This window comes from Salmo trutta, chromosome 38 (assembly GCF_901001165.1).
Source record: "Salmo trutta chromosome 38, fSalTru1.1, whole genome shotgun sequence".
NCBI classification, from domain to species: Eukaryota; Metazoa; Chordata; class Actinopteri; order Salmoniformes; family Salmonidae; genus Salmo; species Salmo trutta.
In genome coordinates this window covers 27,695,289-27,721,959 of record NC_042994.1, presented here as the reverse complement: position 1 = coordinate 27,721,959, position 26,671 = coordinate 27,695,289, and the positions used below count along the sequence as shown (strand labels likewise).

Below are 26,671 nucleotides of genomic sequence, written 5' to 3'. Positions count from 1 at the left end.
CACAGGCCCTGATATAACAGCTTAAACACAGGCCTTGATATAACAGCTAAAACACAGGCCCTGATATAACACACCATTATCGACAGTGGCGCCGACGGAGATGGCAGCATTGCGGCTAGCTCTTAAGCAACTCTGCAGTATTTTGTTTGTTTATAAACTATTTTTTTACGTTATTAGCTCAGGAATTGTTTTGTGTCATTACATAAGGCTGGGAAGAACTATTGGATATTAGAGCGACGGTAACTCACCAGAACTTCCAGCATTACGACCAGGATTACGACGGTGTTCTGATCCGATTTAGGAAGCGTGCACAACACCCACCGCTCCCGAGTATTTTACTCGTTAATGTCCAATCTCTGGATAATAAAATTGATGAGCTCAAGGTGAGAGTTGCTTTTCGGAGCGACACCAGGGATTGTAACATACTCTGCTTCACGGAAACATGGCTCTCTCTATATATACACGGTCTGATTCTGTAAAGCCAGTTGGTTTCTCAGTACATCGCGCCGACAGGAACAAACATCTCTCCGGGAAGCAGAAGGGTGGAGGTATATGTTTTATGATTAATGACGTATGGTTTAACTGTGATAATATACAGGAACTCAAGTCCTTCTGTTCACTCGACCTAGAATATCTCACAATCAAATGCCGACCGTACTATCTCCCGAGAGAATTTTCGTCAATAATAGCCACAGCGGTTTATATCCCCTCCAAGCAGATACCACGACGGCCCTCAAAAAACTTCACTAGACTTTAGCAAACTGGAAACCACATATCCTGAGGCTGCATTTATTGTAGCTGGGGATTTTAAGAAAGCAAATTTGAGGAAAAGACTCCCGAAATTCTATCAACATATTGATTGTTGTACTCGCACTGCTGAAACCCTCGACCATTGCTATACTAGCTTGCAGAATACATATAAGGCCCTCCCCCGCCCTCCATTCGGAAAGTCGGACCAAGATTCCATCTTCCTCCTTCCCTCCTATAGGCAGTTATTCAAACAGGAAGCACCCGTGGTGAGGACTATTCAACGCTGGTCTGACCAATCGGAATCCACGCTTCAAGATTGTTTTGATTACGCAAACTGGGATATGTTCAGAGTAGCTTCAGAAAATAATATCGACACATATACCGATATGGTGAATGAGTTTATCAGGAAGTGTGTAGGAGATGTACCACCTGTGACTATTAAAATCTACCCCAACCAGAAACCGTGGATAGACGGGAGCATTTCTGCAAAACTGAAAGCGCGAACCACCGCATTTAACCAGGGCAAGAAGACTGGGAATATGGAAGAATACAAACAGTGTAGTTATTCCCTCCGCAAAGCAATCAAGCAGACTAAACGTTGGTATAGGGGCAAAGTTTAGTCCCAGTTCGACAGCTCAGAGACGAGACATATGTGGCAGGGTCTACAGACAATCATGGATTATAAAAGGAAAACCAACCACGTCGCGGACACCAACGTCTGGCTTCCGGACAGGCTGAACACTTTCTTCACTCGCTTTGAGGATAATACAGTGCCACTGACGCGGCCCGCTATCAAGAACTGTTGGTTCTCCTTCTCCATTACCGACTTGAGTAAGACATTTAAGCGTGTTAACCCTCGCAAGGCTGCTGGCCCAGAAGACATTCCTAGCCACGTCCTCAGAGCATTCTCAGACAAGCTGGCTGAGGTGTTTACGGACATATTCAATCTCTCCCTATCCCAGTCTGCTGTCCCCACATACTTCAATATGTCCACCATATTGAAGCGGGCCGCTCTGGCAGCTCCGGACAGGCGGGGCGCTCTGGCAGCGGCGGACAGGCGGGGCGCTCTGGCAGCGCCGGACAGGCGGGGCGCTCTGGCAGCGTCGGACAGGCGGGGCGCTCTGGCAGCGCCGGACAGGCGGGCCGCTCTGGCAGCTCCGGACAGGCGGGCCGCTCTGGCAGCTCCGGACAGGCGGGCCCCTCTGGCAGCTCCTGACTGGCGGGCGGCTCTGGCAGCTCCTGACTGGCGGGCGGCTCTGGCAGATCCTGACTGGCGGGCGGCTCTGGCAGCTCCTGACTGGCGGGCGGCTCTGGCAGCTCCTGACTGGCGAGACCCACTGGAGGCCTAGTCCTGGGAAGTGGCACAGGACGGACCAAGATGCGGAGACCCACTGGAGGCCTGGTCCGAGGAGGAGGCACAGGCTTAACCAGGATGGGGAGACCCACTGGAGGCCTAGTCCTGGGAGGTGGCACAGGACGGACCAGGATGGGGAGACCCACTGGAGGCCTGGTCCGAGGAGGAGGCACAGGCTTAACCAGGATGGGGAGACCCACTGGAGGCCTAGTCCTGGGAGGTGGCACAGGACGGACCAGGATGGGGAGACCCACTGGTGGCCTGGTCCTAGGAGGCACAGGACGGACCGGGTCCAGAAGACGCACTGGAGGTCTAGAGCGCACGGCCTGCACAACCCGTCCTGGCTCGATGCCCAACCTTCCCCCGGCAGATGTTAGGAGCTGGGATGTAGCGCACCGGGCTCTCCACGCGTACTGGGGACACCGTGCGCTTTACCGCATAACACGGTGTCTGACCAGTACTGCGCTGCCTCCTGTAAGCACGGGGAGCTGGCTCAGGTCTCCAACCTGACTCTGCCACACTCCCCGTGTGCCCCACCCAAAATTTTTGTTGGGGCTGCCTCTCGCGCTTCCTACCCAGCCGTGTTCCCTCATACCTTTGGTCCTTTTTTTCTGCTGCCTCCACTCTTCTGAGTGCCTCTACCTGTTCCCATGGGAGGCGATCCCTTCCGACCAGGATCTCCTCCCAAGTGTAGGATCCCTTGCCTTCCAGGATGTCCTCCCATGTCCAGTCTTTTCTCTCCCTGGTCCAGGATTCTTGCTCCTCCTGGCGCTGCTCCTTCCTCCACTGCTTGGTCCGTTGTTCGTGGGGGATTCTGTAACGGGTGTCTGAAGAGAGTGGACCAAAACGCAGCGGAGTTAGTGTTCATCATATTTAATTCTTAAACGGAACACTATACAACTACAAAATAAGAAACTGACAGCCAAACAGTCCTGTCAGGTGAAACACAATGACAGAAACAATCCCCCACAAAACCCAAAGAAAACACATGCTCCTTATGTGTGACTCCCAATCAACAACAACGAACTTCAGCTGTGCCTGATTGGGAGCCACACACGGCCCAAAACAAAGAAATACAAAAACCTAGAAAAAACCTAGAACGCCCACCCAATGTAACACCCTGGCCTAACCAAAATAAAGGACAAAAAAACCCTCTCTATGGTTACAAATACACTATTTACACCCAGGTGTGGTTCCAACACCTGCTGCCTTTGTAACTTTGTACAAGGCAAATAAACGCCCAAATTGCTAATGTTACCTGGCTAATGCTCTGAGGCTGACCCAGTGTTCCCAGACGGTTGTGTAAATAGCGTTTCAGGGGGGTTGGGTACTATGACAGTAATAATGCTCATTTATGTTGTACTGATAAATAAAGAACTATTCAAAGGGGACTTTTATTTTGATTCCTTAGGGAATGATGTTGAATACATGTGTTATAACAGTTGTAATGAATGAAACTGCAACACTAAGGAAGGTGTTATGACTGGTTTCATAAAGGTGTAATGTATACCCCCCTTCATATAATGTGGTCCTGAGGGAACATGGGACATTATTTTATCACGTTATCATCATAGCTGACCAAGGGCCTGTTGATGACAACCATTATTATGAATGTTTGATTGCTGCTTGGGCTATTTTAGACATGTCATTTATGTCAATTACCATTAATACAGAAAAATAAGCCTATTTTATACATTTTAGACTGATTTACTGAATAAGGAAAATGCAACGTGTGTTTGACAGTTTGCCGTCTCAACGTGTTAGTCAACGGCGTTGGTTTTGAAGAAGTCAGCAAGAACAACCACAACAAGAAGAAGAAGAGAGGTTTCTTGAGTTGCAATCTGATCTTCCCCGCCTTCGCCAAACTCTTTCCAAAAACTGTTGTCACTGCAGGCTATTTCGCTGAAATGGTGTGGCCAAATTTCTTCACACATCGGGTGAACAGGTCAGGGTCCCATAGCTGCAGGCAGAACAGTTGAAACTGGTGCAGCAGCACGACAAGGCAGTACGTCTGGTGAACAGGTCATAGTCACACAGCCACAGGCAAGCCACAGCTAAAACACAGGCCCTGATATAACATCTTAAACACAAGCCCTGATATAAACAGCTAAAACACAGGCCCTGATATAACAGCTAAAACACAGGCCCTGATATAACAGCTAAAACACAGGCCCTGATATAACATCTTAAACACAAGCCCTGATATAACAGCTAAAACACAGGCCCTGATATAACAGCTAAAACACAGGCCCTGATATAACAGCTAAAACACAGGCCCTGATATAACAGCTAAAACACAGGCCCTGATATAACAGCTAAAACACAGGCCCTGATATAACAGCTAAAACACAGGCCCTGATATAACAGCTTAAACACAGGCCCTGATATAACAGCTAAAACACAGGCCCTGATATAACACACCATTATCGACAGTGGCGCCGACGGAGATGGCAGCATTGCGGCTAGCTCTTAAGCAACTCTGCAGTATTTTGTTTGTTTATAAACTATTTTTTTACGTTATTAGCTCAGGAATTGTTTTGTGTCATTACATAAGGCTGGGAAGAACTATTGGATATTAGAGCGACGGTAACTCACCAGAACTTCCAGCATTACGACCAGGATTACGACGGTGTTCTGATCCGATTTAGGAAGCGTGCACAACACCCACCGCTCCCGAGTATTTTACTCGTTAATGTCCAATCTCTGGATAATAAAATTGATGAGCTCAAGGTGAGAGTTGCTTTTCGGAGCGACACCAGGGATTGTAACATACTCTGCTTCACGGAAACATGGCTCTCTCTATATATACACGGTCTGATTCTGTAAAGCCAGTTGGTTTCTCAGTACATCGCGCCGACAGGAACAAACATCTCTCCGGGAAGCAGAAGGGTGGAGGTATATGTTTTATGATTAATGACGTATGGTTTAACTGTGATAATATACAGGAACTCAAGTCCTTCTGTTCACTCGACCTAGAATATCTCACAATCAAATGCCGACCGTACTATCTCCCGAGAGAATTTTCGTCAATAATAGCCACAGCGGTTTATATCCCCTCCAAGCAGATACCACGACGGCCCTCAAAAAACTTCACTAGACTTTAGCAAACTGGAAACCACATATCCTGAGGCTGCATTTATTGTAGCTGGGGATTTTAAGAAAGCAAATTTGAGGAAAAGACTCCCGAAATTCTATCAACATATTGATTGTTGTACTCGCACTGCTGAAACCCTCGACCATTGCTATACTAGCTTGCAGAATACATATAAGGCCCTCCCCCGCCCTCCATTCGGAAAGTCGGACCAAGATTCCATCTTCCTCCTTCCCTCCTATAGGCAGTTATTCAAACAGGAAGCACCCGTGGTGAGGACTATTCAACGCTGGTCTGACCAATCGGAATCCACGCTTCAAGATTGTTTTGATTACGCAAACTGGGATATGTTCAGAGTAGCTTCAGAAAATAATATCGACACATATACCGATATGGTGAATGAGTTTATCAGGAAGTGTGTAGGAGATGTACCACCTGTGACTATTAAAATCTACCCCAACCAGAAACCGTGGATAGACGGGAGCATTTCTGCAAAACTGAAAGCGCGAACCACCGCATTTAACCAGGGCAAGAAGACTGGGAATATGGAAGAATACAAACAGTGTAGTTATTCCCTCCGCAAAGCAATCAAGCAGACTAAACGTTGGTATAGGGGCAAAGTTTAGTCCCAGTTCGACAGCTCAGAGACGAGACATATGTGGCAGGGTCTACAGACAATCATGGATTATAAAAGGAAAACCAACCACGTCGCGGACACCAACGTCTGGCTTCCGGACAGGCTGAACACTTTCTTCACTCGCTTTGAGGATAATACAGTGCCACTGACGCGGCCCGCTATCAAGAACTGTTGGTTCTCCTTCTCCATTACCGACTTGAGTAAGACATTTAAGCGTGTTAACCCTCGCAAGGCTGCTGGCCCAGAAGACATTCCTAGCCACGTCCTCAGAGCATTCTCAGACAAGCTGGCTGAGGTGTTTACGGACATATTCAATCTCTCCCTATCCCAGTCTGCTGTCCCCACATACTTCAATATGTCCACCATTGTTCCCGTACCCAAGAAAGCTAATTAACTATCATCCTGTAACACTCACTACTGTCATCATGAAGTGCTTTGAGAGACTAGTCAAGGTTCACATCACCTCTACCTTACACCCTAGACCCACTTCAATTTGCTTACCGCCCCAATAGATCCACAGATGATGCAATTGCCATCCCACTGCACACTACACTATCCCATCTGGACAAGAGGAATACCTATGTAAGAATGCTGTTCATTAACTGTAGCTCAGCATTCAACACCATTGTACCCTCCAAGCTCATCATTAAGCTTGAGGCCCTGGGTCTGAACCCCGCTCTGTGCAACTGGGTCCTGGACTTGCTGACGGGCTGCCCTCAGGTGGTGAAGGTAGCAAACAACACCTCAACTTCAATGATTCTCATCACTGGGGCCCCACAAGGATGCTTGCTCAGCCCCCTCCTGTACTCCCTGTTCACCCATGACTGCGTGGTCACGCTATTGTTATTTTACTGCTCTTCTTTAATTACTTGTTACTTTTATCTCTTATTTTTATCCATGTAGTTTTTCAACTGCATTGTTGGTTAGTGGCTCAGAAGTAAGCAATTCACTGTAAGGTCTACATCTGTTGTATTCGGTGCATGTGACTAATAAAATTTGATTTGAAGACGGAACGAAGTACTGAGCTGTCCCTACAAGACCTGATCCAGAAACAGAGAAGAGGGAACGAAGTCCCGAGCTGTCCTACAAGACCTGATCCAGAAACAGAGAAGAGGGATAGAAGATGGAACAAAGTCCTGAGCTGTCCCTACAAGTCCCAAAGTTCTTTGTCTCTCTCAGGAAAATGGATTATTAAAAATACATTTGAGATATATTAAAAAAATAAACACAAAGACTGAATGGGGGCTTTAAAGCCACATTCTCTAAGATACATATCCATCACATATGTAAACAGTAGATCATGCTTAACAACATATATCACTCGATTAACAACATATAGCTCTCGATTAACAACACACACAAAAAACACAGAGTAAAAAAAAAAGACTATTTAATCCCAGAGTGTACATAGAATCTACATAAAAACTGCTACACTCCATATTCAATTCATATCTTGGGATATTAAAACATAAAACATACAAATGTTTTTTGGAGTAGGTTTTCTTAAATTTGATTTCATATGGAAATAAGAGCATAAACAAAACCACAAAGCATCAATTTTCAGTCAAAAATATGAGGCAAGTATGGGAGCAAAGTGTGTGATACATCATGAATTGTAAGTATGTGAAATATCGCTCTCCACACTGGGAGCATGGGTAAGGCTTCTCTGTGGAGAGTGTAACCTCAGTCTTTCAGGTGCCTAAACTGGGTAAATATCTTTCTAAACTGAAGGCATTCATAGAGTTTCTCTCGTGTGGATACTTTCATGTGATTTCAGTTGCCTTAACCAGGTAAATTTAATTCCACACTGGGAGCAGTGGAAAGGCTTTCCCCTGTGTGTCTTTGCTCATGAATCTTCAGGGAGCCTGATGAGGTTAAACTCTTTCCACACAGAGCAGTGATGGGGCTTTTCACCTGTGTATCCACTCATGTGATTTTAAATTTCTTAATCGGTTAAAACGCTTTCCACACTGGGAGCATTGATAAGGCTTTTCTCCTGTGTGTATTCTATTATGTATTTTCAGGCTCCCTAGCTGGGTAAAACTCTTTCCACACTGGGAACATTGGTAGGGCTTCTCTCCAGTGTGTGTTCTCTCATGCGCTTTCAGTTGCCTTAACCAGCGGAAACTCTTTTCACAATGGAAACAGTGGTAAGGCTTTTCCCCTGTGTGTACTCTTTTATGGTCCTTCAGGTTATTTAACCGCTTAAAAGTATTACCACATTGAGGGCATTTGTGAGGCTTATCTTCTGTGTGTATTATTTCATGTGATTTCAGGTAACTTAACTGTGAAAATCTCTTTCCACACTGGGAGCATTGGTAAGGCTTCTCTCCTGTGTGTATTCTATTATGTATTTTCAGGCTCGCTAACTGGGTAAAACTCTTTCCACATTGGGAACATTGGTAGGGCCTCTCTCCAGTGTGTATTCTTTCATGCACCTTCAGTGTCCGTAATTGAGTAAAGCTTTTTCCACACTGGGAGCAGTGGTGTCGTCTTGCTGGTTCAGACGTCTCTGGTTCTTCAGAGTCTGGTCTCTCTCCTGCCAAAGATAGAGTGTTTAATTTAACAGAGAGATCATTATTTGTTGTGATGTGTGTTTTGTCCTATATTCATATTGTATTTTTTTATTTTAATCCGTCCCCGCCGGAGGCCTTTTGCCTTTTGGTAGGCCATCATTGTAAATAAGAATTTGTTCTTAACTGACAAAAAAACCCATCTGCTAGCATACATAGACTTCCAGTTATTTTGTTAACGCTAATTAGCAACTTTCTTCAAACCGCTCACAGAGACATAAAAATGATATACACTTGTTCATCTGACTCTGGGGAAGTAGATAAAAGACCTCATTGCCAAAATCCCGAAGTATCCTTTTAAGGATAATTATGAACGTGATTTCATTTGGAAATGACTAACTTTAATTGTGCATGCTCTGGTTGACCTTCCCACAGAATCTACCACAGTCTCCCCAAAAAGCTTGTCCATTTCATGTAACATCCATAAAGCTTCTATATCTCCAACATGCCAATATTTAGAAGTCCGATTTCCTGGGTATACACTCCACCCAAGGGGTAAGACATTAAAATGTGAGACATTAAAATTGTGATTTTGTGTGCAAATGTAATGTCCATAACGCTGGAATCGCCCATAACTTCAGTAGAATGACCCTTTAAAGTCACATCAGTTCAACAGAAAGAGATATTCAGGGGCATCGGTTCAACAACTGCAGAGTTTGTGCACCTTTTTTTAAGACAGTACTTACTGGTGTTAATCTGATCTCCGTTCTGCTCTTCTTCCTCCTCCAACGTGACAGTAATCTCCCCCTCCTCCTTCACTCCAAAAACGTGTTTTATTTCTTTCACTGTGACAGTCACCGCCTCATCCTCCTCTTTCACTACAAAAACTGCATCCTGTTGTTTCTCTTCCTCCTCGTCTTCTTTCACTCTGAAAACGGCTTCCTCTTCTTTCACAGTAACATCCTCGTCTTCTTTCACTCTGAAAACGTCTTCCTCTTCTTTCACAGTAACATCCTCCTCTTTCACTTTGAAATCTTCTCTCTCTTCTGTCACAGTAACTTCTTTCACTGTAACAGCCTCACCCTCTACTACTTTTTTAACTGTGACACCCTCTTCTTCCTTCTCCTCTTTCACGAGAGTTTCTTTCTCCGTCCAGCAGACCTCTTCTTTAGCAGGAAGGGATCGGCTTAGTGAGCTCATGGTCGGGGATGTTAGCTTGCTAGCTAGCATTAGCGATTAGCTTAGTTGTAGGCTATCTTTACAAGCTAGCTAGCTAACAAGGTCAATATTAAATGGAGTAACTAGTAAATACGCAGATAATGTGTTTAAAACACTGAGGTTAATACAGTAAAATGTTTCGGTTACCGAGGTGGTTGAATCAGTAGCCGTGTTGTTGCTGTTGTTGAAGAAACGTCCCGTCCACTAGATTTTACGTCACATAAGAAGCGCCACCATCGCCATCTGCTGACTGGAGTGGGTAACGCAGTTTAGGAGAAAATTGACTACAATGTATTGTAACGACCCTGGGTTTATAAGCGCGGAAATCGACTCTGCCGCTTGAGCATGCTTTTGCGGCACTGTCGATAGCGCGCCGGACTTCGGGCTTGAAGGTCGAGGGTTCGAGACCTGCTCCCTGCCTGCTGTTCATTACAGTATATTCTGGCAAACAATGTGTTAACAAATAATTACAAAATTACCATATTACTTCTCACAGCCATTGCTTTCCTCTACGCAGACCTAGATATTAATATGAATATTATTAATAAATACTGTCTTGTTTCATGTCCCAAAAGCCTACATGGATAGAATGCAAGACTTGACTAATCTTGGCCACATTGTAATAATTAGCACGCTCCAATGTATAGTCACGGTCTGTTGCCAGGGTGGAACTTACACTCCAGTAGATCTGAAGACTTGGCATCCAGCCAATCAGAAAAGCAAGGCAAAAGTCAGGACACTTAAACAATTATTCAGCATTCATCATTTATTCAAATTATCACCAGGAAAAATCTCCCCCCCCGTCGAAACATGTTGTCGATCTTCAGAGCATTTCTCCTATAGCTGCCGTTTCTATTAGACACATCTGGGAATTTATCTTTTTTTTCAGACATTGCTTTTGTCGAATAAACCTGGGTCAATGGACACCTGCCTAATGTCATAACATTTCACTCTAAACAAATGTTTTCTATTTTTTTATTGCCAATACATTCCTCTCCGCAGACTTAGACCTGAATATGATTATGTACATTAAGAATAAATAGTGCGAATAGGAATGGTTCATTGTTTTCTCTTTTCACATCTAGATGTGACCATACTATTCCCTTAAAGGGGAAATCTGCAGTAGCTACATACATTTTTGCACTTATAAATTAATGACATGTACCAATTGATTTTTGAAGCATTTTCGGCAGTTAAATGCAACAACAAACAATTATTTATGAAAAACTCTCTTATTAATAATATGGATTTTGAACACTATAATTTATTGGTGAGTATGAAAGCTGTACTTTTAGTTTATGGTTAACGGAGCTTGTTTGCCATTAGCCAATCTTCGATCTCGGGTTCAAGGTATGTGTTAAGTACCTCAGTTCCTGTGTTGTGGTTTTGTTTGTATGTGAGGATGGATTCCTGAAATTCCCCCAAGCAGCTGATTGGTCGGCCCCATTGATGATTGGCGCTGACCCCGCGCTCTCGTCAGAAACAGCTGTCTTCATTTACCAACTCCTTCTCCAACTATATAAGCCAGTGTTCTGTTGCGCAGAAGGGAGATGATGAGTGTGTACTGTGGTGGTTGTTGTTGAGAGAGCTGATTGGTATGTCCTATGTTGGTTGTTGCAGAGAGAGCTGATTGGTATGTCCTATGTTGGTTGTTGCAGAGAGAGCTGATTGGTATGTCCTATGTTGGTTGTTGCAGAGAGAGCTTATTAGTATGTCCTGTGTGTGTAAGTAGGACGCAGTGTTTTGATTATTGACATTGTTTTTGTTCCCAGGGGGGAAGGGGGAGGCACGTAGGGTGTGCTTAGGCAAGAGGCCTGTGGGCATACATAACCCGTAGTATTTACTGTCTATGCACACTAGGTAAGACCTGGGCGGACCACCCCCTGTATTTTGGATAGCGCACCAGGTGGTGCTAAGTTAGGTAAGTAGTGGGTAGGCAGGTAAGGTAGGAGAGGGCTTTGCCATTTACTTTCTTTGATTCCGTTCAGCCCCTTTTCCCCAAATATTACCTTTTTTATGAAGGAATAAATAAATTCCCAGTAAACGGTAAATTCTCTGCCTTTGTCATCCTTACTCGCACCTACAGTTCCATACCTCTTTCACTCCACGGGTAGTTGAGTTGTAGCAGGGTGTGGCGTTCCCTCTTCCTAGAGGCGTATGTAACAGTACTCGTTGCTCCCAGTTTAAAAGTAGTATTTTTCCCACTTGTTATGAACGCAGCATAAGATACATATCCAGTTTAAAAGTAGTATTGTCTCACTTGTTATGATCGTGGAGGGGCTCAGCATTGTCGCTAACATGGAGAAGGGTTCCAGCAGTGGCAAATGCTCCGCTAAAGTCGTCATCAATGACCGTGGAGAGCTCTGAGCACCCTGTCCCTCTTTCATCCCTCCTTCCCACCCTGCCTCCTTTCACCCAGCTTTGAGCATTGCATCCCTTGTTCCCTCCCTCCACACAGCTTGAATCTGATGTACTACTGTATACATTCAATTCATGTCTAGAGAAAATAAAATAGCAAACGACATACACATTTATTTTTGAGCAGGCGTTATCCAATTTTGATTTCATATGGCACAAACAAAATCATACATTTTCATTCAAAAATAAGACAAAGGGAGTGTGTTCTCATGAATTTCAAGTTACATTTGACATTTTAGTCATTTAGCAGACGCTCTTATCTAGAGCGACTTACAGTAGTGAATGCATACATTTCATACATTTTTTCTCCGTACTGGTCCCCCGTGGGAATCGAACCCACAACCCTGGCGTTGCAAACACCATGCTCTACCAACTGAGCCACACAGGACCGTGATCTGTTTCACCTGTCTTTGTGCTTGTCTCCACCCCCCTCCAGGTGTCACCCATCCTCCCCAGTGTACTTATACCTGTGTTCTCTGTTTGTCTGTTGCCAGTTAGTTTTTGTTTTGTCAAGCCTACCAGCGGTTTTTCCTGTGCTCCTGTCTGTCTCTAGTTCCTGTTTTCTCGGTTTTTGACTGCCTTGAGCCTGCCTGCCATTCTGTATCTTTCGAACTCTGTTCTGGACTACTGGCCTTTGCCTGCCCTTGACATGTCGTTTGCCTGCCTCCCTGTTTTCATAATAAAAACTTATGTTACTTCGAAACTGTCTGCATCTGGGTCTTATCCTGAGCCTTGACACTGACAGCAGTGGTAAGGCATCTCCTCTGTGTTCCCTCATGGTCTTTCAGGTCTCCTAACTGGGTAAATAGCTTTTCACAGAGTATTGATAATGCTTTTTCAGGTGTGGATTTTCACAGTGGGAGAAGTGGGAAGGCTATTTATCCCTTGTGTGTGTTATCTTGTGTCTTCAGGTTCCCTACATCGGTAAAACTCTTTCCACACAGGGCTTTTCTCCTGTATGTGTTCTCTCATGTGATTTCAGGGACCCTGATGAGGAAAATCTATTTTCACACTGGGAGCAGTGATAAGGCTTTTCTCCTGTGTGTGTCCTCTCATGTACTTTGAGGTTATATAACCGGTTAAAACTCTTTCCACATTGAGAGCATTTGTGAGGCTTATCTCCAGAGTGTATTGTCTCATGTATTTTCAGGTTTCCTAAGTGGGTAAAACTCTTTCCACACTGGGAGCAGTGGAGGTACGGCTTCTCTCCAGTGTGTGTTCTCTCATGCTCTTTCAGTTGCCCTGACCAGCTAAAACTCTTTTCACACTGGGAACAGTGGTAAGGCTTTTCTCCTGAGTGTGTCCGCTCATGTGATTTCAGGCACCCTGATGAGGAAAATCCCTTTTCACATTGGGGGCAGTGGTAAGGCTTCTCCCCTGAGTGCAATATCTCATGTTTTTTCAGGTGTCTTAACTGGGTAAAACCCTTTCCACATTGGGAGCAGTGATGAGGCTTATCTCCTGTGTGTATTATCTTATGTGATTTCAGGCTTCCTAAATGGGTAAAACTCTTTCCACACTGGGAACATTGGTAGGGCTTTTCTCCTGTGTGTATTCTTTCATGGTCTTTCAGGTTCCCTAACTTAGTAAAACTCTTTCCACACTGAGAGCAGTGGTGTGGTCTTGCTGGTTTGGATGCCTCTGGTTCCTCTGAGTCTGGTCTCTTTCCTGCCAAAGACAAACAGAGTATTTAGCTTAAGAGTGATCAGGGTCCTATTCATCAAATGAAAACTGAGGAAAATGGACCGAAATGGGGAGGGACGACTAGCGGAACTTGTACAATAAGAAATGCTTGTTTATGTTTTCTGTTGCAAAATGTTGTTTTTTTTGCTACGATGTGCACTAATTAATACAACGTAGAATGAAATCTCTACATGATTAAATTTGTCTTTGCGCAGCAACAGCTGGAAAAACAATTCAAATCTAGTATTGGCTTCATACACCAACACCTAGCGTGAGTTATATGCTAAGACCACAATGCCTGTTTTTAACCAGTCAGAAAGTGATTGAAATCATATGGAACAACCCACATTCATCTTAATCACAGCTGAAGAGGATATAAAGGCAACATATCAAGAAGCTGTGTCTCTGTTCCACTCCATCCACAGCGACTGATGTCCAGGACTTTATATTTAATGTTCCACTCCATCCACAGCGACTGATGGAGAAGACTCTGTCCAGAATTCCCCCTCCTGGACATTGTGGGCATGTGCATGTTGGTGGTTTATTTGTTTGGGGTCCCTGCTATGTCTAGCCTTCACCTCTCTCCCCCATCACGTTAGAGATCGAGAGAATGTGGCCTTAGACAATCATTTAGTAGCCATGCTTCTAGGTTCCTATTGGTCAGTTAGCCCCATGCTCTTACTAGGGTATAAACACAGGTCTCAGCTCGAGACATCTTTTTTTCCTCCCGGTGTTATCCTTGTGGCTGGATATATGCCTTTTGGAGTGTGTGGGGAAATGTTACTGGTTCCTACTATTGCAACGTGTGCTGAAGTAGCTGTGTTATATTCAGTTTCTCCTGCCTGCTAAAATTAGTCACCATTTTATATTGCCTATTTATCATCTATTCCATTCCTAATACAGTCCTTGTTATTGTACATTACTGTGCAATACAGCCCGTACTAGTCCCGAGTGGTGCAGCGGTCTAAGGCACTGCATGTCAGTGCTAGAGGCATCACTACAGACCCTGGTTCGTTCCCGGGCTGTATCACAACCGGCCGTGATTGGTAGTCCCATAGGAATTTGACCAATCGATTGGTCAAAATAAAAATAAAATGTCAGAGACAGCCCTAGTAGAACTGCAGGAAATGAGCTTCAGATGGCCCAAAATATTCTCAGGGAGGACACCCAGACCCTCCGACCAGGTTATGCTCCCCCTTCTAAAACCAACCCAGACCCTCCGACCAGGTTATGCTCCCCCTTCTAAAACCAACCCAGACCCTCCGACCAGGTTATGCCCCTCCTTCTAAAACCAACCCAGACCCTTCGAAACAGGTTATGCCCCCCCCTTCTAAAACCAACCCAGACCCTCCGACCAGGTTATGCCCCCCCTTCTAAAACCAACCCAGACCCTCTGACCAGGTTATGCCCCCCCCCCTTCTAAAACCAACCCAGACCCTCCGACCAGGTTATGCCCCCCTTCTAAAACAACCCAGACCCTCCGACCAGGTTATGCCCCCCCTTCTAAAACCAACCCAGACCCTCCGACCAGGTTATGCCCCCCCTTCTAAAAACAACCCAGACCCTCCGACCAGGTTATGCCCCCCCTTCTAAAACCAACCCAGACCCTCCGACCAGGTTATGCCCCCCTTCTAAAACCAAAGTGGCACCCCTGTTTGTCACATCTCCTGATCCTGTGACATTCTGATAGGGAACCATACCTGCTAGGGATGCACGACATATCGGTAAGCATATCAGAATCGGACGATATTAGCTAAAAATGCCAACATCGGCCCGATGTCTAGTTTAACCTCTCTGGCGCATGTGGGACGAACTCGTCCCACCTACGTAACAGCCACTGAAATCCAGTGGCGCGATTTTTGAATCGTTTGAAATACTATTACTTCAATTTCTCAAACATATGACTATTTTACAGCTATTTAAAGACAAGAATCTCGTTAATCTAACCACACTGTCCGATTTCAAAAAGGCTTTACAACGAAAGCAAAACATTAGATTATGTCAGCAGAGTGCCCAGCCAGAAATAATCAGACACCCATTTTTCAAGCTAGCATATCATGTCACATAAACCCAAACCACAGCTAAATGCAGCACTAACCTTTCATGATCTTCATCAGATGACACACCTAGGACATTGTGTTATACAATACATGCATGTCTGTTCAATCAAGTTCATATTTATATCAAAAAACAGCTTTTTACATTAGCATGTGACGTTCAGAAAAAGCATAACCCCCGCAAACTTCCGGGGAATTTACTAACAGTTTGCTAAATTACTCACGATAAACGTTCACAAAAAGCATAACAATTATTTTAAGAATTATAGATACATTACTCCTCTATGCACTCGATATGTCCGATTTTAAAATAGCTTTTCGGATGAAGCACATTTTGCAATAATCTAAGTACATAGCCCGGCATCACAGGGCTAGCTATTTAGACACCCACCCAGGTCAGCCTCCACCAAAATCACATTTCCTATAAGAAAAATGTTCTTACCTTGCTTGTTCTTCGTCAGAATACACTGCAAGGACTTCTACTTCAATAACAAATGTAGGTTTGGTCCCAAATAATCCATCGTTATATCCAAACAGTGACGTTTTGTTCGTGAGTTCTAGACACTATCAGAATGCTACATCACGGTCTTGCGCATGGCGCATTGGCGTGACAAAAAATGTCTAAATATTCCATTACCGTATTTCGAAGCATGTCAACCGCTGTTTAAAACCAATTTTTATGCCATTTATCTCGTAGAAAAGCGATAATATTCCGACCGGGAATCTGCAATGAGCCTAAACAGCCGAATTAAATTTCTCACCGGGGGCGAATCGTGCACGCGCCTCATTCAAAGGTCCTCTGATCCGCCACTTACCAAAGGCGATAATGTGTTTCAGCCTGAGGCTGCCTCGTCAACCTTCAGGTTTTTCGCGGGTTCTGAGAGCCTATTGGAGCCCTGGGAATTGTCACGTTACAGCTAAGATCCTTACTTTTCAATAAACAGATGCAAGACGCACGACTCCTTGTCAGACAGGCCACTTCCTGCATGAAACCTTGTCAGGTTTTTGCCTGCCATAGGAGTTCTGTTATACTCACAGACACCATTCAAACAGTTTTAGAAACTTTAGGGTGTTTTCTATCCAAACCTGAACAATAATATGCATATTCTAGCTTCTGAGTTGGTGTAGGAGGCAGTTAAAAATGGGCACATATTTTTTCCAAAATTCTCAATACTGCCCCCTAGCCCAAACAGGTTAACGCTGATGTAAAAAAAAAACGACGTCAAAGCTGACGTGCCATACCTATATAACGTAACTAGATGACGTAATGATGCCATGAAAAATACAGCGCTACACACAAAGCGTAATTCCAACACCAAAAAAGGTTCAAATCGAGCAGTCATTTCAAAGAGTAAGAACATTTCAGCGAGCCAACTCAAAGGCAAAATCTATTAAAGCCAAGATAATGGAATTCATTGCCCTTGACAATCAACTGTTCTCTGCCGTGGATGATGTTGGCTTTCGCTGACTGGCCGAACACCGGGACACACTACAAAGTATGCACTATTTTTCAGATGTTGCCCTACCGGAGTTACACAGTATTGTTGAAACGCACATCCATGAGCTACTTGCTATGGGCGTCTGATAAGAGAATTATCTAATAAAGGTAAATGAATCAATAAACCATGATGAATTATTAGTCATACAGCATGGTTAATGAATAATCCATGTCATGATCAATGTAGTGATCGATTAGTCCGATTAGTCCCAGAAAGTCCAGGAACAACTGGAGAGGGAAAGAAATGTGTGTTTGTAATTAGTGTAGAGAGCAGGGGATAGATGGTAAAGGGAGTAAAACTTCAAAGGGTTCCTAACCTTGAGGGAAAGGAACAGGCTGAGCTAGGTAGTGATAAACAGTGTGGGAAGTCAATGGGGGATGCAGGTCACCAACAGTTTGTGTGTAAATGCATGTGCGTAAGTAAGCAAGAACTATAAAATGACTTTTGTTATCCTGACCTCAGAACGTTCTCTGAATAAAGCTATAGAAACCTTTTGCATAAAGCTGAGTCCTTGCCTAATTATTTAACCCATTGTCTTACAAACCTTGGGCATTAGTCAAGGCGAATTGATTATTGATTATTATCATCTAGATATCAAATTATTCTAACAGCGTCACTGCTATTAGCTTCACGACTGACATTTGGACCAGCGATGCAAGAAAGGGTACAAAAAAAATACAAAAGAACAGTCGTTTTTTCTTTGTATTATCTTTTACCAGATCTATTGTGTTAGTCTCCTACATTCCTTTTACATTTCCACCAACTTCAAAGTGTTTCCTTTCAAATGGTACCAAGAATACGCATATATTTGCTTCAGGGCCTGAGCTAGATTTGGGTATGTCATTTTAGGCAAAAATTGAAATAAAAAGGGGCAGATCCTTAAGAGGTAAGTAATAGGCTGCGTGTCCCATTCTAAATGATCCACCCAGTTTACAACAAGGCCCTTAAGTAATAGGTTACTCAAAGACAACGAGGGAAAGAAATGTACTTTTTGGACGAAATGAAAAACTTTAGGTTTGGGGCCCAACACAACTTATCACAGAGTGAAACCCTTTGTATTTCCAAGTATTGTGGTGGCAGTATCATGTTATGGGTATGCATGTCACTGGCAAGAACTGGGGAGTTGGGACCAATCAGACGGTCTAAAATGGCTTTCCATTCTATAAATCGTCAGGGAGGTACTCAGATCCAGACTCATTGCGGAGAAGAAACTAACCTCCGTAGGTGTGGCATAACGTTTGGCTGGAGCAAGGAGTTGGGATAGCAAATAATATGCGCTGGTAATGTCTTGATCTGGTCACGAGTCATGATTTACAACCAAATTGACTGAGCTTGAGAAATTTTGACAAACAATTGACATATGTTGCCCTAAAATGATTAATTAATTGTAGATATTTTTGTTAAACTTTGTTGTTGTTGAAAATGTAGGGTAGGTTGTGTAGACCAGTTGAAAGAAAATCCAATTGTAACCCTTTTTTTAATGCAGCAAAATATGAAGTGAAAACTGGGTGTGTCAGCTCTATGAATCTCACCGTCACGTATACAGTTAATAACAGGAAGTAAAGTTATTTTAACAGTAGCGTTCTGTCTATGGACATGACATAGGAGAAGTGCGCGAAATTGGTACTCGGTCAATGACTGTACCAGTTTTAGCAGCACGTGCCTCGTTTTCAACCTTCCCAAGTTCTCCCATGTCACCCCGCAGACTCTGCTGATAGCTACTTTATTGAGGAAAATGTAACTTGCTATGCCTGTGATATGTGGTTGTCCCACCTAGCTACTGTATTTTAGGATGAATGCATTAACTGCAATTCTGGAAAAGAGCGTCTGCTAAATGACAAATGTATATGTTATATGCCTGGACGGTCTATAAACCCTGGGCTAGGGGTGGGTAGAGTTTCACTAGGCACTGTGCTAGCTTTAACAATTCCTGCAGTACAGAACAACACACTCAAACCTAAAACTTAAGTTGAATGCAACGTAAAAACCACACATGGGTTCAACGCCTGCAAAGTACGTGACCCGGTTAATTATAGGCCTAGTACTCACCGGTGTTAATCAGATCTCCAGTCCTCTCTTCTTCCTCCAATGTGACAGGAATCTCCCCCTCCTCCTTCAATCCGAAAACGTCCTCCTCTTCTTTCGCCGTAACAGTCCTCTCCTCCTCAACAAAACATGCATCCTCTTGTTTCTCTTCCTCCTCCTCTTTCACTATGAAAGCATTTTCCTCTTCTTTCACTGACACGTCTTCTTCTTTCACTGTAACAGCCTCATCCTCTACTTCTTGTTTTACTGTGACAGCCTCCTCTTCCCTCTCCTCTTTCACTGCAACTTCTGTCTCCGTCCAGCAGACCTCTTCTTTAGCAGGAAGGGAGTAGCTTTGTGAGCTCATGGTCGGGGATGTTAGCTAGCTAGCATTTGCGACTACCCTAGTGCTAAGCTCAGTAGCTATCAATCTTAACACATTTGCAAATTACGTTTAACTCAACTTGTTGATACGCTTACAGAATTGTGTTTAAAACACTGAGATTCAGGTAGCTACACACATTTTTTATAATCTAAAGTGGTTAAAAATGTAGATTTTGTGCTGGCTAGCAGACTACGGAGATGAATCAGCAACCCTGTTGTTGTCGTCTATGCGTCCCGTCCACTAGATTCTACGTCACTCAAGAAGCGTCACCTGAAAGACTCACATCTGCTGACTGCAGTGGTCACCAGTTCTAGCAAACAACGTCATAACAAATCATTCCAAAAAAGCAAATTTGTTCTCTTTTCTTTACAAGACAATATTTCCTCTACGCAGGCTTAGACCTGAATATTAACATTATGAATAAAAAGGGTCATTATTGGACTGCGGTAATATAAGTACATATTAAACCTTCAAGAAAACATATTTTCCCACATCAGGCATTAAAGACCTTTATTGTCCATTTTTGTCTGAATTGAACACTATTTATCATCAACCCCGTCACAAAAAATATGGAAGTGGTCTGAATATGATTATAAAATATGCTTGTTATAAAATCAACATTTACCTAATGCTCATGTGTCCCCCAAACGAATAAAATTATTATAAATATAACATTTATGTAAAATCTCAGAATTTTGCTATATTAAACCCTGAAATAAACACACTGTGTCAGCGGGTCATCATTTAAATAAAAAAAATGCTTTCCATTCAGAATTTTAATATAAATCTAATCTTCTTGGAATTAATTGTCCTTAACATTTCACACTGAACTCAGAAAACATTCAATTCATATTTATTCATCTTTGCCATTTTATTTAACAAATATTGTCATGTGACGGGGTTGAGACTAGGGTGACAGGGTTGAATATTTTAACGGGGTTGAAGAGACAGATCAGTTTCCATATAAAGTAGTTTAGTTTACTATCAAAATTCCTCCAAGATTTACCCTAATAGATGACATTTCATTGTATGCAACCATGTAATAAGGACATTAGATATATTTAGAATAATATGGGTTTTATTGACCAAACTGCAGGAAATATCGAAACAAATAAAAACACGTCAGGCATTAGAGTAATTAATAACATTCAGAGGTTTCATCAGAAAAGTTCAACATGTCATCAAACTGTAGGAACATGTTCCAAGGGCATTTAGAACGCTAGAACAGCTGTTAACTACAGCACGAGTATCGGCATGACTATCCTTCTTCTCAGGAGCACCGTATTCATTCATTCATGGTTTTCTTTCTGAGAGTCTGACCCACACATCTCTCTCAACCTCTTACGTGGCAGGATGTCACACGCTGTGGGGCTGGAATCATTTCAAGGACTTCATCAAACTGATACCAGTGGATGTCATCTCGAGAATGCCAGAAAAATCTGTTTGGTCCTACATGATGCATCTATTTCACTTACACACTAATTTCATCCCTGCCGAGGATGATGCCTGGATAAAAAAGGATTTTCCTCATTGGCTGCCTGTTCTGGAGCAGCCAGGACCTTCTGCCTGAAACTGAAGTGCTGTGTGTTAAAGCACGTACAGTTTAGGTCCTTCTTTGTTGAACAAAGGCAACTGACATCAACAGACATCAGCTCACCAGGAGCAAGGGTGATGAACTGGTTTATTCTCATGATGGAGGGCATCGCTTTTATCGGTCTTGGCATCATCTCCATCGCAGGTTCAACATCAGCACTCTTCACACAGAACAGCTTCACTGACATGGAGGCCTTTGTAAAGCTCCTGTGCATCACTGATATCACGGCCCTTAGCCACCAACCTGTCCGCCGTTCTCTTCAACGTTCATGATGTGGACTTAATGGTCAAGTTCCTCAGTGCTCCTTTCCTCTCCTTGCTTCTTTTGTATGCTGTTCTCCACTGTTTACGCTTCTGATGCTGGTCTCTCTCACTTAAATCACTGATCTTTTTCCCTGAATCAACATTCCTTTTCCATCTCTCTCTCTCAAGGTATTGTTCCCTTTTTACTGGGTCAGCATTGTGACGTGCAAGACACTGCCTTTGTCGTTCTGCTGCTGATGTGGGTGCCATCATTCCCTAGATGTTTCAATGGAATAACGTTACTTCAAAGAGTCTTAGAATATATACATGTATACACTATAATCATTGAGTAATTTAGGATTCAGAGCAACTTAAAGGAACAACTGAAGTTAAGAGCCTTGCCCAACTCTCCTACCACTAGGCTACCTGCCTTAAAATATATTTTCTGTTCACATGGAACACATTACAGCATGTTTCATAAGGGAATATAAACAATATATAATGTATAAAATATTCAATAATTAATTTGTTTAGATGCAATATTCATAAATAAAGTAAATAACTCAACCCTGTCACAGGTTTACAACCCATTACATGTAGACTGAGGGACAGAGCTAAATTGTGTGATTTTAATCAATAATCATGCATTTATTTGATAAAAATACTTTCTCAACAAAATAACACAAATTTATGTTTGCATTAAATTATGTGCACATTTTAATATTAATTTCCCAAGTAAAAATTAATTGAAACGCCTGGGGGACATGACACAATTCTTGGTGTCAGCTAAAAAACTATGATTTTGTAATAATAAAAAGTTTTAATGCTATATTTATTTAAATTCATTATACTGGACATTTCAATGTATATACAAAATCAGTCAGTGGGACTGAAATATTACCAGAGCTCAAGAATGACCCAAATACTGTTAGAATAGAAATTGTTTTCTCTGTCTGTTATTTTTTCACATCTAAATATGACCATACAACTCCCTTAAAGTTAAGGTAGCTAAATGTATCCACATGTAACATATGGATCTGCATTAGTATAGCATCACAAGTCCCAATGCAAAGTTATACCTCTCTTTTCTATTTTTCGAGTACATAAAACCGATCAGAATTTCAAAGAATGCCTTAGTCATGTCATAATTCTTTTTTACAGGCTGTGAAGTAATATGGAGGACCCGGCTAGCCAGCCTATTCCCTACAATGTAAACTTTGACAGAAATATCTTCAAATAGATAACTTCAAATTAAACCATCGTGTGCACTCATGACTACTGGTTTCAATAACATTTTCAGCCAACTTACAAGCAAATACTTTATGAATTGACTGTTACAGATAAGCTTGCAGGGTTGCTAGGCAACTAGCCTGCTAATGTTAGCCCTACCAGGCCTACCTTCTTCAGCACTGCATGAGTCAGCCAGTGGCTATCAACACCTAGCTAGCTCTAATTTACAGCTTTAATAGCAAATTGAGCCACATTAAAGTAAACCAAAGTTTTGTAAATACACAATGCCATCTAACCAGTTTTCAAATCATGTTACATGCAGTTCTTAGCCAGCCAGCTAACATTAGCTATTTTAACCTACTAGCCTAGCCAGCTAACTAGTCTAGCTAGCCTACCACAACAGTAAGTAGTGAGTAGCAAGCCAGAGCCCAACATTGTTAACAACTCGAGACCAAGTAGCACAGGCAGGAGCCCACAGAACACAACTAAAACAAAACCAGCACATGAAAAGCAAAGAAAGCAGAGACTTACAGATTGACGGACCATCTGATGGTAAAAGAGTGGCTGGGTTACTGAAGCAAGAGGCAGGGAGAGAAGTGCTTCTGAGAGAGAGGTCGTTTCACCTGGCCAAGGGAGAGTCAGTGAGGCGGGTAATTAGGGTGACCACATGTCCCGCACAACCAAACAATCATGTCCTGCATTTTATCAACAAATTCAATTACCACTAATTTAGAAAAAAAAGGTTGATTTGTCCCATAAAACAGTCTGACATTCCCGTCCTGTCTCTTGTAGTCACGTTGCTCTTATGAAAATAGATACTGTATATCATAAGGATGTGATAGCCTAAACCTACTGGTGATGTTAATCCTTAAGAAGCACCTGTGCATCAATCTAAGTAACATAGAAATCCATCAGTTTAAGATAAAGATATCTGTATTTATTTTTTGCATGGGCTGCGTCTCAATCCATCACATCTGCAAATGTCGGCCTTCCGCCTGTGCGGTGGAAGGTTGTCGAGCTACAACGGTTTTTGTCAGACCATGAGACATCCCGAAAATCGGTCTTCTTACAAAAAATGTCTGTAGCATCCAAACCGCTTGAGCTACTGTTGGGGTTCCTTGGTCCTTGTCAATCATTGGCTCATTGGTGAAATTAGCATTTTGACAATATCTTCAATGAAATAATTAAAACAACTTTAATGCAATTGCAGACAGAAGTTGACGACAGGAACATAGCACGCATGTTTCCGAGTAAGTTCTGCAAAATAGAAAAGGGTCTGAGTTGTTTTATTTGTCCTGCAGTCATATTGTCACAACTTCCGCCGAAGTCGGCTCCTCTCCTTGTTTGGGCGGCATTCGGCGATCGACGTCACTGGCTTTCTAGCCATCGCCGCTCTATTTTTCAAATGTCCTTTTGTTTTGTCTTGTTCCATACACACCTGGTTTTCATTCCCCAATCAATCTACATGTATTTAGTCCTCCGTTCCCCATCATGTCTTTGTGTGTTATTGTTCATTGTTAATGGTGTATGTTCACGCGCGATACTTTTACAGTTTATGTTCCGTGTTTTTGGGGACTTATGTCATTTTTTGTGCCTATTGTTGAACAGAATAAAAGTGTGCCTGTTTACTCTACTCTGCTCTCCTGCACCTGACTTCGCCTCCCTTACACAGCCTTAACACATATATCTTAGTGATGTCACTGCCTACGTCTTTACCTTCTACTCATGAGACCAAAACCATGCCTACACAGCTACAGAAACAAGAGTTTTAATGTTATCTAAAAGCTTAGCAGTAAATGTCCACTCCCCAATTTGATTTATAGTGGAATGTCTGACTAGTCTCTTATCTCTTACACTCCCCTGCAGAGTTATGTCTCACAGTCACACATTATATTTCTCAGACAGTTTCTTTATAAGAGGCAGAGATTAGAAAAGACTGTGGAACAATATTAAATCTTTATAATTAATATATATATTGTTAATATGTAGTCTAGGACCCTATAAATGTAATACAACATAAGCATAATCAATTATTATAATACATCAAACATTTGGTACAGCCCCTAACATGACCCAAAGCTGAACCCCCGATATTAAATTAAAATGGAAAAGGGGAGACTCACCAACATAATGGTGTTCTCTATGTAGCTCAGTGGAACTCGTTTGAAGGTAACCTATACACACACAAATGGAAGTACGGAGGTAGTTTTGTGCCCCAAAAAATAAGGGGTTAAAACCTCTTACATATAGACGTTCCGCTAGCGGAACACCTGCTCCAATATCCAATGATGGGCGTGGCGCGAAATACAAAGTCCTCAAAAATCCGAAAACTTCCATTTTTCAAACATATGACTATTTTACACCATTTTGAAGACAAGACTCTCCTTTATTTAACCACACTGTCCGACTTCAAAAAGGCTTTACAGCGAAAGCAAAACATTAGATTATGTCAGCAGAGTACCCAGCCAGAAATAATCAGATACCCGTTTTTCAAGCTAGCATATAATGTCACAAAAAACAAAACCACAGCTAAATGCAGCACTAACCTTTGATGATCTTCATCAGATGACACTCCTAGGACATTATGTTATACAATACATGCATGTTTTGTTCAATCAAGTTCATATTTATATCAAAAACCAGCTTTTTACATTAGCATGTGACGTTCAGAACTAGAATCCCCATCGAACACTTCCGGTGAATTTACTAAATTACTCACAATACAAAGTCCTCAAAAATCCGAAAACTTCCATTTTTCAAACATATGACTATTTTACACCATTTTGAAGACAAGACTCTCCTTTATCTAACCACACTGTCCGACTTCAAAAAGGCTTTACAGCGAAAGCAAAACATTAGATTATGTCAGCAGAGTACCCAGCCAGAAATAATCAGATACCTGTTTTTCAAGCTAGCATATAATGTCACAAAAAACAAAACCACAGCTAAATGCAGCACTAACCTTTGATGATCTTCATCAGATGACACTCCTAGGACATTATGTTATACAATACATGCATGTTTTGTTCAATCAAGTTCATATTTATATCAAAAACCAGCTTTTTACATTAGCATGTGACGTTCAGAACTAGCATTCCCACCGAACACTTCCGGTGAATTTACTAAATTACTCACAATAAACATTCACAAAAAACATAACAATTATTTTAAGAATTATAGATACAGAACTCCTTTATGCAATCGCTATGTCCGATTTTAAAATAGCTTTTCGGTGAAAGCGCATTTTGCAATATTCTGAGTAGATAGCTCGCCATCATGGGCTAGCTATTTTGACACCCACCAAGTTTGGTACTCACCAAACTCAGATTTACTATAAGAAAAATTGGATTACCTTTGCTGTTCTTCGTCAGAATGCACTCCCAGGACTTCTACTTCAATAACAAATGTTGGTTTGGTTCAAAATAATCCATAGTTATATCCAAATAGCAGTGTTTTGTTGTGCGTTCAAGACACTATCCGAAGGGTAACGGAGGGTGACGCACCCGGCGCATTTCGTGACAAAAAAAATCAAAATATTCCATTACCTTACTTCAAAGCATGTCAAACGCTGTTTAAAATCAATTTTTATGCGATTTTTCTCGTAAAAAAGCAATAATATTCCGACCGGGAGTCGTTGTTTTCGTTCAAAGACTGAAAATGAAAACATGGAGTCGTCTCGTGCACACGCACACCCGTCTCATTGTTCTCAGATCTACCACTTACCAAATGCGCTACTGTTTTTCAGCCATGGCCTGCAAAGTCATCATTCAACGTTCTGGCGCCTTCTGAGAGCCTATGGGAGCGTTAGAAAATGTCACGTTACAGCAGAGATCCCCTGTTTTGGATAGAGATGATCAAGAAGGCCAAGAAATGGTCAGAGAGGGCGCTTCCTGTTTGGAATCTTCTCAGGTTTTGGCCTGCCAAATGAGTTCTGTTATACTCACAGACACCATTCAAACAGTTTTAGAAACGTTG

General features: G+C 42.5%; 3 protein-coding genes and 1 long non-coding RNA gene across 4 annotated transcripts in view; 1 reads left to right on the top strand and 3 right to left on the bottom strand.

Annotated features, from left to right (window-relative positions):
• The window catches only part of LOC115178195 (zinc finger protein 658B-like), a 1,063,446-nt gene that overhangs the window by 183,744 nt on the left and 853,031 nt on the right, over positions 1 to 26,671 (top strand). The gene's annotated exons all lie outside the window — the stretch shown is intronic.
• On the bottom strand, positions 7,024 to 12,759 carry LOC115177890 (zinc finger protein 239-like). The gene is made up of 3 exons (XM_029738885.1): positions 12,725 to 12,759; positions 9,092 to 9,144; positions 7,024 to 8,371 (listed from the first exon to the last, which is right to left on the bottom strand). Exons 1-3 carry the CDS (start codon positions 12,757 to 12,759, stop codon positions 7,743 to 7,745), a joined length of 717 nt encoding a protein of 238 aa, XP_029594745.1. The 3' UTR covers positions 7,024 to 7,742.
• Positions 12,541 to 20,025, bottom strand: LOC115178214 (zinc finger protein 436-like). The gene is made up of 2 exons (XM_029739311.1): positions 19,270 to 20,025; positions 12,541 to 13,649 (listed from the first exon to the last, which is right to left on the bottom strand). Exons 1-2 carry the CDS (start codon positions 19,610 to 19,612, stop codon positions 12,898 to 12,900), a joined length of 1,095 nt encoding a protein of 364 aa, XP_029595171.1. The 5' UTR covers positions 19,613 to 20,025; the 3' UTR covers positions 12,541 to 12,897.
• On the bottom strand, positions 21,547 to 23,293 carry LOC115178251 (uncharacterized). The gene is made up of 2 exons (XR_003872581.1): positions 23,228 to 23,293; positions 21,547 to 21,742 (listed from the first exon to the last, which is right to left on the bottom strand). It is a non-coding gene; the product is annotated as an uncharacterized LOC115178251 (long non-coding RNA).

Excerpts from the sequence above, each read along its gene's own strand:
- LOC115177890 (XM_029738885.1), bottom strand. The coding sequence starts at position 12,759 with ATGAGGGAACACAGAGGAGATGCCTTACCACTGCT. Across the intron at positions 9,145-12,724 it reads GGAGATGCCTTACCACTGCT|TACTGTCACGTTGGAGGAGG; the intron begins GTCAGTGTCAAG and ends GGAGGGGGAGAT. Across the intron at positions 8,372-9,091 it reads CGGAGATCAGATTAACACCA|GAGAGAGACCAGACTCTGAA; the intron begins GTAAGTACTGTC and ends TATCTTTGGCAG.
- LOC115178214 (XM_029739311.1), bottom strand. The coding sequence starts at position 19,612 with ATGAGCTCACAAAGCTACTCCCTTCCTGCTAAAGAAGAGGTCTGCTGG. Across the intron at positions 13,650-19,269 it reads TGGAGATCTGATTAACACCG|GAAAGAGACCAGACTCAGAG; the intron begins GTGAGTACTAGG and ends TGTCTTTGGCAG.